The sequence below is a fragment of the Nansenia antarctica genome (genome assembly GCF_963989245.1).
Source record: "Nansenia antarctica genome assembly, chromosome: 7".
NCBI classification, from domain to species: domain Eukaryota; kingdom Metazoa; phylum Chordata; class Actinopteri; order Argentiniformes; family Microstomatidae; genus Nansenia; species Nansenia antarctica.
This window is the reverse complement of record NC_137677.1, coordinates 52,666,203-52,683,122: the sequence shown is the minus strand read 5'-3', so window position 1 is coordinate 52,683,122 and position 16,920 is coordinate 52,666,203. Positions and strand designations below refer to the sequence as shown.

Below are 16,920 nucleotides of genomic sequence, written 5' to 3'. Positions count from 1 at the left end.
AATATAAATTACACTGTCAGTGCATTGTATGTGTGTGTGTGTGTGTGTGTGTGTGTGTGTGTGTGTGTGTGTGTGTGTGTGTGTGTGTGTGTGTGTGTGTGTGTGTGCGTGTGTGTGTGTGAGTGTGTGTGTGTGTGTGTGTGTGTGTGTGTGTGTGTGTGTGTGTGTGTGTGTGAATGGGGGGGGGGGTGGAAGTCCCAGATTCAGTCAGAGGCAAGGGGCTTGTTTGTGAGGCCCACTGGGGGGGGCAGTCAGGTGGCTTTGATGTTTCCTTTACTGCGACATGTTTCCTTTATATAATATCACTATTATGGTATGAAATTATTATTATGAGAGTTGAAACACCATTTGGCTTGACGATGATCTATGATCTATGGGGATGTGGTGGAGCCATATCAAACTAAGTATGACTGACACAACTTTTTGTATGTACTGTATATGTTGATGTTTTTTCTTCTGTTCACTTTCAGTATGTTCCAGGAATATGATGCATTTTCAAGAGGTGAACTTTGTCCTGGGTTAAGCTGTGTTTTCTCAGTATACTGTCAGTGTAGTGCCATAAGGTGCCCACAAGAGGGACCTCTGTACAGGGTAATTTACTTCAACCAATGATCAAAACACAGCCAAGTAAATCAATTAAATTGTATTCAAATTAAAAGTATATTTTCAAAACAAGGAATGTTTACACTGTTCGTATCAGTTTGGAATGTTTCAATCATAATATCAACAACGTCACTTTTAGCTAATTATAATATAATGTATTGTAAATTACAATACATATGCATAAAATACATTCTAAAATTATTGAGAACAGAATATTAAGATCACATAGGGTTGTTAACTGTTCTCTTTTACCAGTGCAAATAGCCTCATACAATTGACCACTAACAGCAAGAAAGTGTTTTCATCTTCTTCAAATTAAAACAAAACTATTTACAAAAAGGCTAAAAACAATAACAACTTTCAATAGGTCTTACTTAAGCTGTGTTTCAAATGTGTCCTTTGTTGAAGATAAATAAGATAAATGAAGGATCATTTGGCTTGACGATGATCTAAGGGGGTGGGGAGGGGCCATATCAAACTAAGTATGACTGACACAGTTTTTTCAAATATGTTGAGGTTTTTTCTACTGTCCACTCAGTCTTTTTTGAAAAGTATGTTCGAGGTCGGGGGGGAATATGGTGCAAGTGGTGAACTTTGTCCTGAGCACAGTGTAGTGCCACAAGGTGCCCACAAGAGGGACCTCTGTACAGGGTAATTTACTTCAACACATCACAACCAATGGTCGCAACACAGCCAAGTAATACTAAAATCATTGACATTCAAATGGGATGTAAAGATTATTCTCTTTGATCAATACAATTAGCCTCAGACCACTGACCACCCAGAGCAAAACAGTTTTTCCTTCTTCTTCAAATTAAAATAAAACTATTTACAAAAAGGGTAAAAACAATAACAACTTTCAATATTAAAGCGGTGTTGTGGTCTTGTTACAAATGTGTTTTAAAGATGTATACGATAAGGCATTAAGTGCGATAAGTAGACCAAGTGAAACATCTATAAACACAAAAGAAAACATTTGGTGACAGGAAGACTGCATGGTGTGCATACTAATACAGTTCATAGGGATACTCATGCTGCTGCTATTGGTTGCTCTTGCGGCTTGACTATCCTATCCAAAAACTGCAGGTTCATTGGTGTAGCAGGGACAAGAAGGGTTCTTGTGATTGGTTTGACTGTGGCTCCAGCGGGATCTGAACGTATTTCGTAGTGTTTTATCAACTGTGAGATATAGAGAGAAAAACAAGAGTCAAATTACTTTGTTATTGTCCTTATCTGAGACAATGTCAAACTTGATAAATCAATGGAAGAGAACTGAATGAAGAAAATAAACTCATACAATAAAGCAATGAAACAATCATAAAATGTCATACCAGTTATCTGGGGGAATATATGCGTATATATATATATATATATATATATATATAATGCTGCATTTGTAAGAAAAAATGTCAGCATATAATATCAAAATATCATATCAATATCACATCATATGAAAGTTCTTTGAAAATGATAATATACAATTTGTTCTACAAGAGAGGTTTGAAAGCAGATATCAACAATCCAAGTTAATGATTACAGCTCCCTCCGCACAAACCTATCATCTACTGTATCTTGGGGGGAAGAATGAGCGCAAAGTTGAAGGTCTGGCTTGTTGGCATGTTTCCTTAGTACTGCCAGAGCTTACACAACAACATAAGCAGCAGAACCTGATACACAGGTAATCATACTTTTACTACAGTAACATTACTGTACTGGGAATACACAGAGGAGCTGTACAGCGCAGTAGACTGTAGATAACTTAAATGCCCTGTAGAAACATGATGAAGGGTGGATGTTATAAATACTATGTCTAATGTCTTACCCTGGACAGGATGAGGTACATCTCCAGCTCAGCCACCCTCCTGCCCAGGCAGGCACGGATCCCGAAGCCGAAAGGCACCGAGCCGAAGGGGTGCTGCTTCAAATCCTTCTTGCCCTCCCCTCTGAGCCAGCGGTGGGGCTGGAAGGCATGGGGGTTTGGGAAGATGGTCTCATCATACGACACAGCGTAGTGACACAGGTGGAACAGGGTCTGGAGAGAAGAAGAGATAGAGCTCAAACACAGCTCCTCCACCTAAGTGGGGCATATAGGACTGTTTGGTGTCATGTGTGAGCTAGTATACGCAATGAAAGTCATAAACTGGACTTGCACTATATATGTCTACAATATCATGTTTTACACTATATCACTATTTGTAGTTCTGGTTAAACGCTAAACTACATTTCATTGTCTGGTACTCTGCAATGACAATAAAGTTGATCTAATCTAATCTAATATAAAATGCACAATGTAAGTGGAGACACTCGTCGTCACTTTTGGAGATAGGCCAAAAACTACAAGTTGTGTTTACAGTCTGCACTTTATGACATACAGACTTGCATAACATATTGACAAGCCAAAAGTATACCTTACGTTGAAACTAAATATACAGTATGTATGCAAGGACAAAATGCATAAAAAACGGAAAGGGTATCCATGTAGCTATATAGCCATATGTCCACTCAAAAGATGAAATGAAGAAGAATTTAGATTTTCTTATGTAACTTTATTGGATGTGTAATTCAACTCACATTCTTTGGGAAGAGGTGATCCCCCACCACAATCTCATTTTCAACAGTGACACGGGCATTTCCTGGTACAACAGGATATAACCTAGAGAGAGTACACATAAACTTACTAGGGGTAAAAAAAACTTAGGGTGTGTATGTGTGTGTCTTCCATATACCCTTTTGCGTATATACTGTACATATAGCCATCAAAGCCGAGCCCCCCCAAAACCTACCGCAACGTCTCCCTGACGACGGCCTTCAACCAGGGCATTCTTGCGATGTCATCACTGTCAGGCACCTTGTCACCGGGGCAGATACTGAGCACTTCCTGGTACAGCTTCTCCTGGATCTCTGGCTCCCGTGCCATGTGGTACAGAGACCACGAGATGGTGTTGGAGGTCTGGATAGATAGGGCGGCCGGGGGAAGGGGGGGGTGCAGTGTAATATAAATTATCTTTACAATAATGCACACAATAATAAGAAAACATAAATACAGTATAAATAGTATTGCAGTTCCCTCCCTTTCCCACCGTGTCCACTCCAGCCAGCAGCAGCTCAGTGATGCTCCCCAGGATCTCTGTGACCGACATCTGTTCACTGACCAGCAGGTGCGTGAGGTACTCTCCCTCCACTGGTTGGCCTAGCCGAATCTTCTCCTGGATCTCCTCCATCTTGTGGCGCACGAGCTCCTCCGCTGGTAGTCAGCACAAAGACAATACAGATGCAAAGCCATTGTAATGACTGAGTCTGGGACATAGACTGATATAGGCTAAATAGGGCCTGTGAGTGGAAACATGATTGGGTTTCTTTCTTTTTTTTCCCCATTTAGGTCATCTAAAGCTAAATGGGGGATATTGTCGTGCAATCTGACACATTGAACTCAACCTGACCCAAAGTGAACTTTGCTTAGCGTGGCAGCGGTATTTGTTTGGCTGGCATTGTTTGGCTGACAGCCATGAACTCTAGAAACCTGCACTGCAAGCAAATGAAGGTAGCAAGGATGGGAATGCTGGGGGCACTTGAGGGCATTCTAACGACTACACACAGCAGCTATGGACAGACTACCTGCTTACCAACTTTGAAGAGGTGATCCCATACAGCCACAAAGTGTTTCCAGAAAGGTAGGTAGGGCCAGACAGATTTGGGGAAAAGAACAATGATAGGAGAGAGGCGGAACATCTCCCCTACTGAGACGATGAACTTCTGAGTCTCCTCTGGAACCTCGTCATTCAGACAGCCCATACGTGTCTCAAACAGCACTGAGGAGATCCCTGGAGTCAAGACAGAGGAAAACATTTCATCATCATCACGATGTGATAGCAAGGCAGCTAACAGTTTATGTAAGGTAGTGATTAAGGCCAGGGTTATGTTACATAATACAATCCAGATATTATGATTTGCCTATGGGCACAAATACACATGTAGTTGCCTAAATGTACTACATTCCTGAGTACAGCTCCACATACACAGCTAAGTGGCCTTGTTCACACTATGTAGTAAATTACAGTATCAAGTTATCATCGAATGGTAGTATGAGACACATTTTTCTAACTTCATATCCCACACCTTAGAGCTGTGGATTAAGAGGCCTGACATTACACTCAGTATATGCCTTTTAACCAATACTTTTATCCAAAGTGACAGTAGTGAGCGCACATATTTTTATATGTGTATCCAGCAGGAATCAAACCCATAACCCAAGCCTTAGTTTGCAGCACAATGTTTTCCCAACTGAGTCACACAGGACCACGCAGGACACATACACAGCTCAGTCCATATCATGAACACATTATGATTGCTGATTGTCTGTCCTCTCTTACACAATATAGTGAATTACACTATCTTTATAATATAACTTCATAATAACATTCAGTAATAAAGCATTTGTTAAATGTAAACAATTAAACAACTATTTACTCACTATTTATTAATCCTGAGTAAAATTTTGAACGTTTATAACTTTTATACTTTTATTTTGGGCATCCTGATTGGCTGAACGCTGTGTATCACTTATGGAAGTAGCAAGGAAGAAGCATGAGTGTTTTAGGAAGACAGTGCAAAGAACATCATTTTCACAAATAGTTTTAAACTTTTTGATAGGTAGTAAGGAGGAACGAGACAACTTAGGGGCTACAGTAACTCGAGGTGAGAATGGATGTACAAGACTTAACATTAGCTGCAGTTGGACGTTAGATGAGACGCAATTACCATAACCCACGCTTTAGTTGCCAGCGCCATGTTTTACTAACTGAGCCGCGCAGGACTACACAGGACACTGACAATGTTGCAGATTGATGGATACTCAAATAAAGTATTGTTGGAGAAAATATGTTTGCTGTATGGTCAATTAAAAGATCTTAGTGTGGACATTGTTGAAAATAATGACTGTAGAATAGAACTACATTCTGGAGAATCGAGCACTAAAGGAAGCCCATCCTTTCCATCCTGTGGACGGTGCCAATAATTGTTTTACAATATAACTGCTGCCCTTGACCTATGCATAGGCCATACTGCTATATGTTCTCCTGGACTGTCTGCCTATCGCCATAGTGAAGGGATCAACCATTCAGATGCTGTATCTAATCATCCACCAGGGCTAAAGCTCATTGCACAATAACTTCAAGGTCAGCTCTCCAACAGATACAGCATCGGACTACAATAGTCATCTCTGTATCATATCTGTATTACGGTATATTGCATATTGACTTGCATATTGTCTGAACTCCACTTACCGCTGTCTTTCATTCATAGAAAAGATAGATACTGTGATGAAGGCACAGCACATGGTCATACTTAAAGTACAAGGAAAAGGTTTCCATAAGATTAGAGCTACTTATGTTAAGACTTACAGTACATCTTTCTGTACCAGAACTGCATGTCAAGACTGCATAACTGTGGCAGACTTTGGTAAGAAAGAAAGCCGACTGTGAAAAAAACTGTACACAACCTTGAAACTGAAAGTGCACGTACAGTAAAACAGTGAGATGGCTTCCAGACCATGGCTTATGATTCTAAAGAAGGGACCAGCTATCCTAGGTTGGGTAGCTCTAGAGGCTGTTTACGGTAATACTTTACAGAAGAATATCCCTCCCTTACATTGGTAACAGTTATATTTGGTTACCAAGAACATGTTTGTTGACAGGTTACTGGTTAACAAGCTATCCTGTGTAATATCTATGCAACAGTTTCAGTGCTATCTCCTCTGCTCACCTTCAAAGGCAAACTTGTAGAGCTCGCCTGCTAGGTCGTTCACCATGACGCCGTCTCCCGTGGTAGACCTGAGCCAAGCTACTTTGTGGATGAAATCTGTAACCACGTCATTGATGGTGTTGGTGTACAAGGAGACATGCTTAGGCTTCAGCATCCGTGGGTTTAGGATACTCCTGATGCGCTGCCACTGAGCTCCCATCCTGTCAACACACACAACCAGAGTGATGGGGAGAGGTACTATATACTGTAGCCATTAGCCACAGGTACAACTGCAGAAGATCAGTTTCAAACCAAGAAGTGAGAAGAAAAAAAAATAGACACAACCTTTAGTTTATTGTGTGCTGTTTTCCATTTTCACGTGTTCTATCTTGCCTTGGGCTAGGCTGTTTTGATGACAAACTATTCAATGTCATGCCAGAGACATTAAGCAACGTTGCAAACTACAAGCTGATGCAATCAATGATCCATATAAAGGTATAGATCAGTTGGTGCAATCAGGACATTTCAGTGTGCAGTTGGTGCATATGACATTTCAGTGTGCTGTTAGAACAAGCTTGATAGGAATTAAAAATGTGGATAAAGTGATGCTATTACACATACTATTACACTATGCAAATACAAATATCATTATAAGAAGAGTACAATCATAGTGTGTGTTTGTTAGACTGACAACCTAACTGACTAGACAGAATCTGTTTAGTACTGTATCATATCCAGGCTAATTGACCCATTTCCAGTAGCCTTAGTGGCAGGTCTACAGGTCTTTTTCACTCACTCTGTGAGAGGGCCATAGGCATGGTTCCTTAGTTCGCGGTACCCCCTCCAGTGGGGCATGTCTGTGCGGACAGGAAGGCGACCCTCTTGTCTCAACACTTGCTCGATCAGATCAGCACTGGCCACGTTCACAACCAACAAGGGCCCATACTTTGACTTCCACAGAGGGCCATATATCTTGCTGTGTTCAATCTGGGATAGAGGTGAGGGAACCATTGCAAAGGTGAGTGATAGATCTGTTTGTGCAACCAACAAAAAAGTGGTTCAGCTTTAGAGCATGCACATTGTTTTGCCTTATATAAAACATGCAGGCACCATACACTAGGGAGGCACTAGGCAGGCACCATACATTAGGGAGCTACCAGACTTCATTCAGCATCATGCTTCATTACACCTACTGCAGTGTATCACCGAATCAGTAGAGTAGCTTGCCCCAAGCCGCAGATTTGTTTCACCTTAAAATATCATTGATTCCCCGCTTAATGCTTTCAATTGGAAGCTTAACTGTGAATGTGTGTTTGTGTTTGTGCATGGATTACAGGATTTTTAAGAAAACCACCCCTGACAGAAAAAAACGTATAGGCTACCTTAAACAACCCCTAATGAACTCCTAAATGTGTACCTTAACTTGTCCATAATTGTTCACATTATGGTACCATTTATGCATTATAAATCAACTCTGTCCACATTGTTACCATGGTTACAATGGTAGACATTTTTTGCCTCAAACCAGTCATGACTATTCAAAAAACAATTATACATTATTTGTAAGTTTATTTCCAGCTACTTTCTTATTTCGTATCGTTATATGAGTGTATGACTAGCCAATCAGTTTAGAAGTTGAGTGGGGTGTAGTAGGCTATGTGTGTTTACTACATCGTGACGTTAGAATTATAAGGTTCTATCTCAATTTTTGTCAAAATTGAGTTGTTTACATAATCTGATCCATTAGGTGTTTAATAATGCCTGTGTGGTGTTCTTTTTAAAATGTTGACATTTTTTAGTTAGTAATTCATAAAATACAAAGGTTCCATCTCACAGAACATAATGGAATGTAAAAACGTTGACGCTCAATATCTCTGAACTGCCCTAAATGGAGATAGAACCTTATAACTCTAACGTCACGACATGACAAAACCTTATTGAAAGCTGCTATGCCCTGCACACAGAAAAAGCTTAACACAAGTGTTTTTGATTAATACTATCATATATCAGTGTAGCTGATGTATTCTGTGCTTATTCAAATGATGGTTTGTGTGTACGCGAAAAGAGAGTACATTGTACATTTGTACATTTGTACAACGAGTTTTGCAAGATTTGTTTGCAAGAGATTGTTTTGGTGGTTTAGTGTAAGGTTTTGTGGTTATTGTGTAGAGTTTTGCAAAAATAGCCTATATAGTTTCAAAGATTAAGCAATCAGGGGGGGAAACGGGAAGGACGTGACTAAAGCCTGAATGAGGTGCATGTAACGCATCCAACCAACTGTCATTACGAAAGGGCATACTGTACTTAATTGGTAGGCATAGGCTACTTACATTAATAAAGATCGGGGTCTGACAAGCAACTGAAATGAAGGGGGTCTTAGGGCTTTCAAAATTAAGTAGATTTAAGTAGAACAATTCAGTAGATTTGGGAATTTAATGTCTTCTTAATATATATTAGGGGTTTACCATGTTTTCAGTAGCCCGTTCAGGTGAAGGTTTTGTATTGTTTTAAGGAGTTACTGTTTCCTCGTAATTTGGACATTTTTAATTCGGTGTTATTGAACCTGAGTTGGATCATGTTTCCATGTGAGTCAAATTCAAAGTCAGTAATTCAGATTCAGATTCTAGTGGCACAGATCTCTGCCCATACTGCTGACTCATAGCAGCCGGCCACTTACTTGCAATTGGTGTGTTGTCTGGAAATACCCTTTGCCAAAAAGCCAATATAACGACTTCATAAAACTAGGTCCATCCAGATCATCTATAGTTTTCTGTTTGCTGTTGTCACCCATCACTGTGGTGGAGGCGTCTCGTCGCCTGTCTCCAGCATATCTCAACGTCGTTGTCACTCTTGTAACTCCGTTGTTATGTTCAGTGTAGCATACTCGCAATCCAATCTTTATTGATTTGCGAAACATGTTTGGGTATAAATGGTTGTGATTTCTGTTAAAATCAACCGCGTAGTTGCGTCCGTCGCCCTGTTATATAATAATGGCTTCTGGTTTTCAACTCCAGTGATAGCGCAGTGAGTCTGCCTGTTCCGCCCTGGTTTCCACCTGATATCGAGAGAACTTCGTCACTTTTTTGACTATTAGCAGATCCAGGTGAACTGCTGGCCTGCATGACTGAAGTCCAACGTTATAACAGTCGGTGAGAGATCATCAAATGAAATACTTCGGACAAGATACCTCTTATATCTAAAAATTGCACTTCGTTCTACTAGGTCATATTAATGTGAACAGAATATCGACAGTTATGTAATTATGCACCATTCAGTGATTTGGTGAGGCTGCATTCTCATTTTATGCACCGACATTGTGGAATGCACTGCCAGTTTACATTAGGGATGCAACCTCAGCAAATATAATGTTCAAGTCAAGACTAAAAACCCATCTTTTTAATATTGCCTTTAAATGACTAAATAATTCAATTAAGATTATATAATGATTAATGCACTTTGAGCTGCAACGTTTGCAGGAAAAGCGCTACACAAATAAAGTTATTATTATTATTATTGACATGATCATCATGATGATGTATTATAGAAGCCCTAAAATGGGAATCCACGGCACATGCATTGACAAACAATTAAAATCTTTATTTTTCTCTGCACAGAAATTAATACATGTATTCAAATAGTTTACTAACAATATGTTGAACGACCCACATTTTTTCAGATGGAAAAAACATACTACTATATTATTACTTCCTCACAATTCTTCGTACATGATTTCCTCACTCGCTGCCCTTTTCCAATTGACTGAGATATTTATTGTAGAGGCCATGGTCATAGATAAACACTTGTTTCCTGATTAAGGAGAGAGGGGGGACATCACCAAGATAAGACCAAAAAACAAAAACAGAAAGCAGTGTAGTTGATGGAAATGCAAATGCAAAGGCACATGAAATGTTGTGAGACCACCTTCACAGACATGCAGTATGAAAGTATCTGACTTGATAACAGTGTAGACTCCATTGCTCTGTTGCCCAAAGAATATATTAATAAAGCAAATGTCTGTTGGTCTTCTGAGTAAATATATAAAATATAAATAATAATCATACGTCAGATTCAAGTATTGCAGGTTTAAAACTACAAAGCCAAGTAATCTTTCAAATACATTACGCTTCACTGAACTAAATCTTTAAGTTGCATTACGCTCGTCTAAGTCAATCCATTTTCAAGTAGTGCACTAGTTTCCTCAGACTCCCCTTGATATGCTGCTAGAGTGTACATTAAACAAGGTACATCTAAGATAATTCCTAATATAGCAATGAGATAACTAGACTGCCTCTCCATACTTTAAGAGTCTGTCTTTCTTGGTAATCACAAGGCAAAAGCTCCTAGAACTAATACTGAGGCTATAACTCTAATGACTTCTTCCCAACGGAGCAAATGCACAGGGATCCACACTGATATTGATGTGGCTCATCCTAACAAATGCTGTTCAGCTCAGCAGTATCCTCTAGTTAGCCATTGATAACTATGAACACCCAACTAAAACAAACAGCGAAAATCATCCAGTTTAGATATTTGCAAATACAATAATTCATCACAGCTTTTAGCCTCTGTCTGTTAAAAGGCACAATGGATGTTTACAACTGAGATTATTGATATAGACTCTAGAACTATAAGACATTAAATTTAAATGCTGGTTGTTGCTTCTGGAGGTGGATGTAATATTTTCTGGCAAAACAGCACATCCATGAGTCCTTCTCTTCCTCTCATCCTGTGACCCGACAAACCGCGACAACCGTGACTGTGACGAACTAGTACAGATGTCAACAGACCCACTCTGTGATTCACCCCTTTCATGTATTCAGTCATCGTCACTCTCACTTCCAGATTCACTTAACTGGAGGTCATTCTCTGAAAAGATGGGGAAATAACAAAATTGTGCATTACTTACACAGTAAAACAAAATAGGGTGTATATGAAGTATATTCAAAATTCATGTTAAAAAATGTAACGTTGAGAAACTCCAGAGGGGAGAGATATGGTAATTTACTGAGTGTGTTCATGAGGTGGCCACCACTCTCCTCTGGGCGTCTGTGGGGGGGTGGTGGGGGGGTGGTGTTGGTGTTGGTGAGAATGGGCATCCCCTGGTGGACAGGGGGGGCCAGGGGGGCAGGGGGGGGTGCCCGAGCCTCGTTCTCAGAGTCACTGCTGCTGGAGCTGTCCCCACTGCTGGAGGACGAGGAGCTGTGGGAGTCTGAGGAACCCGACCCACTGCTCATTTGGTCCATGCCACGTGCCTCTGCCATCAGCTCTGCAAACACATACAAAACACTGATGCTACTTCCTCAACTCCACGTATTGTGAAAAACATGATAATCTACTGGAACTACCTCTCTCAATGTCATCCATTGGTGAAGCTGGGGACATCTTCTCTTTTGGAGGAGAGCTCTTGGAGCCTGCTGGTGTCTTGCTGCTGCTACTGCTGCTGCTGCTGGGGGGGCCAGTCTTCATCTGCTGGGTTAGACGGCTCGTCTGCTGCTCCAGACGGGACTGGACCTTGCTGCTTCCTTCAGCCCTGAGAAACACAGACACGTCTGAGTTCAGCTCAGCAAGTGCAAACCAGAGAGCCATGGGAATGTGGTCAGCACAGGTAACCAACTGTCCACCCACCTTGTCTTCTTGACTGCAATGTTGCTGTTGAGTTTTTCTAGGCGATACTCTCCTGTGTCGTGGTTTACGATGAGAATACATTCCTTCATATAGGGCCTCTTGGATCCTTTGAAGACAGTTACTGGGGCAGTTGATCCCTGGGGATTTCATCGAGGGGTAGAGGGGAACACAATTAATATGTAGAGTAGACTATGCAATATAATCAACTGCAGAACTTGATGATGAATGATTCCATACCTCCAAATTGGGTAGAGTTATCGTAACTTGCTCCCCTTTGCCCACTTCAAGCTCGCCCTCACAGGCTGTGTCGATAGAAGCTGGTTTGAAGTCATCTGAGACCAGACAGACAAGAACATTGTATGATTCGAGCTCCAAACTGTTTGGGTACTTAGCAATGACAGTTCACCAATACATCCTGATTCAACACACGACAGTAACACACAAGGGTTCAAACATTCATTCATTACTTTATGGGGTACTGCAGTTACCACCATTCACCGAGAGATGATGCTATATGGCAACTCTTGTAACAGATGCCAGTAACACTGTAGCTAGCTTGCTTGCTAGTTGGCTAGCTGTCAAGTTAGCAGGCTACCTATAGTTCCAAGCTAAGACATAGAAGCAATGAAGGCTGTTGTATCTGGTTTACCGATAGCCAGTACTATACATAGGCTAGGAACACTCAACAGTGTTGATCGCTATTATTTAACACGATGAAGAGTAACAGATTGATCACTTTAGGATGTTAGCTAGTCTGGCTAGTGCTAAACTGCTAAGTATTCAAAATGCCACTTACATCGCACTGTATGATATGCGCCTTTTGGTTGTCTCTCAAAGGTTTCCCCTAATTTTAAAACATGTTCTTGATTGTCAAAGTTTGAGTAAGCTGTTCCATTCATTCTAATCAACGTGTTCAACCATATGCTGACAACAGGAAACTTTTTACTTCCAACTTCCACGATACCATCTACGGCAGCAGACCTAGCCACCTCGCTTCTAAAGCTGAGCTCCGCCCTCTCTTTGTTGTGATTGGCCACGACTGTGTCCATCTCCTTTGACTGATTGGTTCAAAGACCAGTCAATCCATGTTTCTCAGACAGAATTGTTGATGAGAAAATTGTTACTGTAAATTCAATAGTGCTACATTTTGGATGACTTGGATGTTTTTGAATGTAGTTGATTTAATTTCATGGATATTTGCCATCGTTTCATGCATGGAATTGTATCACTTTGTTCATGCTAATTTATTCTAATATGCATCTGCTGTGTCCAAATGTTTAGCCTTTCATGTTTTGAATGGTAAACTCACATGAATGAATCAATGGATATTTGTAGGATGGCATGAGTGGTATAATATAATGGTAACTTTTAGGCTACTGATTCAGTATTTCATGCATTTCATGCTTTCAGAATTTCACAGGCAAAGTGACTCACCAATGTCAGTGTCATTCTATTTATCTCTGGTCAAGGCTAACCCTAGGATGTGGTATAGTTCACAGTGTGAAGGGATTCACTAAACATTGATGAGTCCATTGTGCTTGATAAAGCGTAACTGTGCTGAGCATGTGTTCTCTCTCGTAATGAATTAGCAACAGTCATTTGGTGTTATGGAGGTGACCTAGCTGAGCCTATAGGCTTTTAGCCTCAAAATGAGGTGAAAACAAGCTCTTTCCCTTTCTTAAACTGTTAATGAATCCTAATCCTTCAATGCCTGCCGGCTGCATTTTTTTCGAGCTATGCAGCCCTTCAAACCTACTGTAGGATCAAAGTGCAGAAAAAGAGAATGTTAAGCTTATATGCAAAAGCATATCAAATTGGTCACTGTGTGTCCAATGTAAGCATGTACTGTATGTATGCCAGTGCCCACCTTACTCCACTATACCAAGGGATTGCTGTCATATGAAATTGTATGTTGTATGAAATTACTTTTCTAGATAAATAGAATGACACTGACATTGGGTGTCCTGGTGAGTCACTTTGCCTGTGAAATTCTGAAAGCATGAAAAGCATAAAATACAGAATCAGTAAACATTACCATTGTATTATTATACCACTCTTGCCATCCTACAAATATGCATTGATTCATTCATGTGAGTGTCACAGATTGAAGCTAGGGTGGAAGGTAGGATGGTTGGAGTGGCATCAGATGTCAGAACTCAGTGGTCTGGTCCTTGTTCATGGAGAACTAGGTCAAGTGACGTGTAACTATAAATGACAACTGGGGAAAGAAAGAGAGTAAGAGAGTAGTGTCATGAAAAGAAAAGGTAGGGTAGACATATTTTAATAACAGGCTGGAAATAGAGAGAAGGCTGGAATAGAGCTAACAAAAAGAAATTAGGAAGGGAAAAAAAGAAAGATGGTTGGAGACCTGAACATTTTACCAGTTTCCCAGTTCACCAGTTTTGCTCTTAGAATACAGTTAATTTGCACCATAGCATAGGTCTTTGAGTAGCCTATCAACTCAGAAAGGGATATGATCAGTCAATCAGTAATTAATGGATTAATGTATTACTTTGTTCATTACTGCACACAAATGTATGGTGAAATTATGTGCAAATAAAGGTATCACCAAAAATGCTTTAAGAGCTTAACTTGCCATGGCAGAGTGGTATCCATGTGGAAGCAGTAGGGATTCTGTCGACATGAATGGAAGGAAACAATGGCAATCCTTTGGTGATATCAGTTGGTAGGGGTTGGGGTTGCCCTTGAACTGCGGGGGGTGAAGCAAACTGTCTCTCAGCAACGATTATCAAGTTCACAATGGTATCAGTGGACCACAAAGAAGATCCCTCTCATGCAGTAAGGTAATAGTCAGAGAGAGAGAGCCCTCACCCATAGATCCTATGTCAGCATTGTAACAGGATATTGAGGGCTACCAGTAAAGAAGCCATGTCCATTCATGATCAGATTTCATGTACATTTTTAGCTATTCACATGTCTAATTAATGAGGTGCACCTGTCCCCTGGATGCCCCTGCCATGCATATCATTTCAGTGTTAGAGATAGCGGATAGGCGCTTCATAATGGGATGGGGGGTCTACTTGGGGCGGGGGGCACACATACAGCGCAAGGTTTTGGCCAACCAGTCCCAGAATAAGCCCTTGTCCTGTTTCCAGTTTCCAAGGAAACATCCCAAAGCCAAGGAGAGCTGTTTTACAGGGCTGCACAGACAAGTCCTCGTCCGAAATGATACAACTGAAGCTCGCACAAGAAAAAGTTAGAGAATATTGTCGTGATTGATGATTTTAAAAAAGGGCTTTAAAACGTGAGCAAATCGATGAAAGCGAGAGCACGCGAGTGGCTCATTAATCCTCAATGCCAAGCTGCTGCAAGTGAAACCGCTCGCTCGGGATTCGGGGGAAACTGGCCGTAATGAGATGTTTCTGAGGTGCAACCACTATTATGAGTGAGGTAAGAGAAACGTAATATTTAGTTTGTCGCCTACTAATAATAGACCACGATATGAAACAAATTCAGACCATGGCATTGCCTTAATTAAACTGGGCAAACAAGCTTAGGCTACCCGTTCAAATGAACATCATTCGAGGAACATCTTTACCGCTACTTATGGTCAACTTTAACGTTTGATTTAGCGCAGTGGCATTATTGGCACAGTCACTAACTAAATGCATAGGCTATCTATCGCTCGAGCGACAACGTTTCCAACGAAGCTCCACGCGAAGAAGAGATGCCAGCCGATGTGTCTCGTGGTCCGGTCGTTACTAAGTGGTTTTCTGTGGAGGGACGACTAGGATGCAATACTGAAGTAGCTTTGTATAATAACATGTTATGAGACATAACTGAACATGCCGTTTAGATTACTGCAGGTAGGCTATAGGCTAAATATACGTATTTCTCTCTAACGTCGTTTGCTCTTTTCGAGTGCCCCAGAGACGGTCCAGGGCTGCCATGCAATTATTGATGATGTTGCCTCTATGCTTGTTTTCTCTCCAGTTTACGTGTGTTTGTTTGAGCAGTTTTAGACTTCTGTTAAGGTTACACACAATTGTTGACACGCCGTGATGTTTTTGTTTAGATGTAAGTTGAGTTGAGAGTTTGCATTGGATGCAAGAGGCAAACCTGTCACCCCAGTGAGTTTTGTGTGTGTTTTTTTTGCTTCTTATTTTTTATAGATTGTATTTGGGTCCCATATGTCTAAGCAAGTGAGAGCCACAGGCAGGTATGTACTAAGACTTCATATGCCCACATGCCTTGAAATAACTTCACATCATTATCCCAATAAACGGGGCAGGGGTGGAAGTAGTTGTCACTGAGCTTACTTATAACCTATAGGGATAACTGTAACTGAGCAGGATGCAGGATTCTGCATTCTGTCATCAGTGTTAATGATTAGAATCACATACAGGGCTTGTGCAGGAGGCTGGCACAGGAAAGACATGCATATACATATGAAATAATCAAGCCTAGTTTGCATGGCTCTGGTCTGATGAGAGCCAAAGCGCTGAATTAGAGCTACAAGCTCTGTACTTTGCAATGACAATAAAGTTGAATCTAATCTAATCTAATATTCTTTGGCCAGCACATGTGATCTTTAATAAATAATTTCCAATGGTATTCAGTCGAGAGAGTAGTGTAACTTAGTGTACATTTACACTGTAGATTTAGGCCTAGTGTAAATATAGCCAGAATTGTTCTTTGTTCCTCAGCAACACATTATGAGAAAATTGGATACCACAATAGTTTCCATCCGATCAGTATGATGAAATGTTGATGAAGATTGATTTTTTTGTGTTTTGAAGATGAGACCTCCCATGGTCATTTGATTGGAAAACCATTGACTGTTTTCATCATGGGTGCACTCACACACATACTCCCATAGGACTTGGGACACCATAGCTTAGTGTGTCCTTGCAGTGAATATATCTAGGCCTAACCCTACTGTACATAGACATGCATATTCATTCAACATGCCTTCTCTTATCTGTGTGCATT

The 16,920-nt window shown here is 40.7% G+C and overlaps 2 protein-coding genes across 2 annotated transcripts; both read right to left on the bottom strand.

Moving 5' to 3' along the window:
* Window positions 1-684: 684 nt before the first annotated feature.
* On the bottom strand, window positions 685-9,371 carry cyp27a3 (cytochrome P450 family 27 subfamily A member 3). Its single transcript, XM_080535675.1, has 9 exons — window positions 9,020-9,371; window positions 7,139-7,329; window positions 6,364-6,563; window positions 4,227-4,424; window positions 3,684-3,847; window positions 3,387-3,553; window positions 3,175-3,256; window positions 2,426-2,635; window positions 685-1,782 (listed from the first exon to the last, which is right to left on the bottom strand). Exons 1-9 carry the CDS (start codon window positions 9,257-9,259, stop codon window positions 1,633-1,635), a joined length of 1,602 nt encoding a protein of 533 aa, XP_080391801.1. The 5' UTR covers window positions 9,260-9,371; the 3' UTR covers window positions 685-1,632.
* A 585-nt stretch (window positions 9,372-9,956) lies between these two features.
* Window positions 9,957-12,931, bottom strand: eaf2 (ELL associated factor 2). Its single transcript, XM_080535474.1, has 6 exons — window positions 12,764-12,931; window positions 12,205-12,299; window positions 11,968-12,104; window positions 11,688-11,872; window positions 11,348-11,608; window positions 9,957-11,208 (listed from the first exon to the last, which is right to left on the bottom strand). Exons 1-6 carry the CDS (start codon window positions 12,864-12,866, stop codon window positions 11,159-11,161), a joined length of 831 nt encoding a protein of 276 aa, XP_080391600.1. The 5' UTR covers window positions 12,867-12,931; the 3' UTR covers window positions 9,957-11,158.
* Between the last annotated feature and the right edge of the window lie 3,989 nt (window positions 12,932-16,920).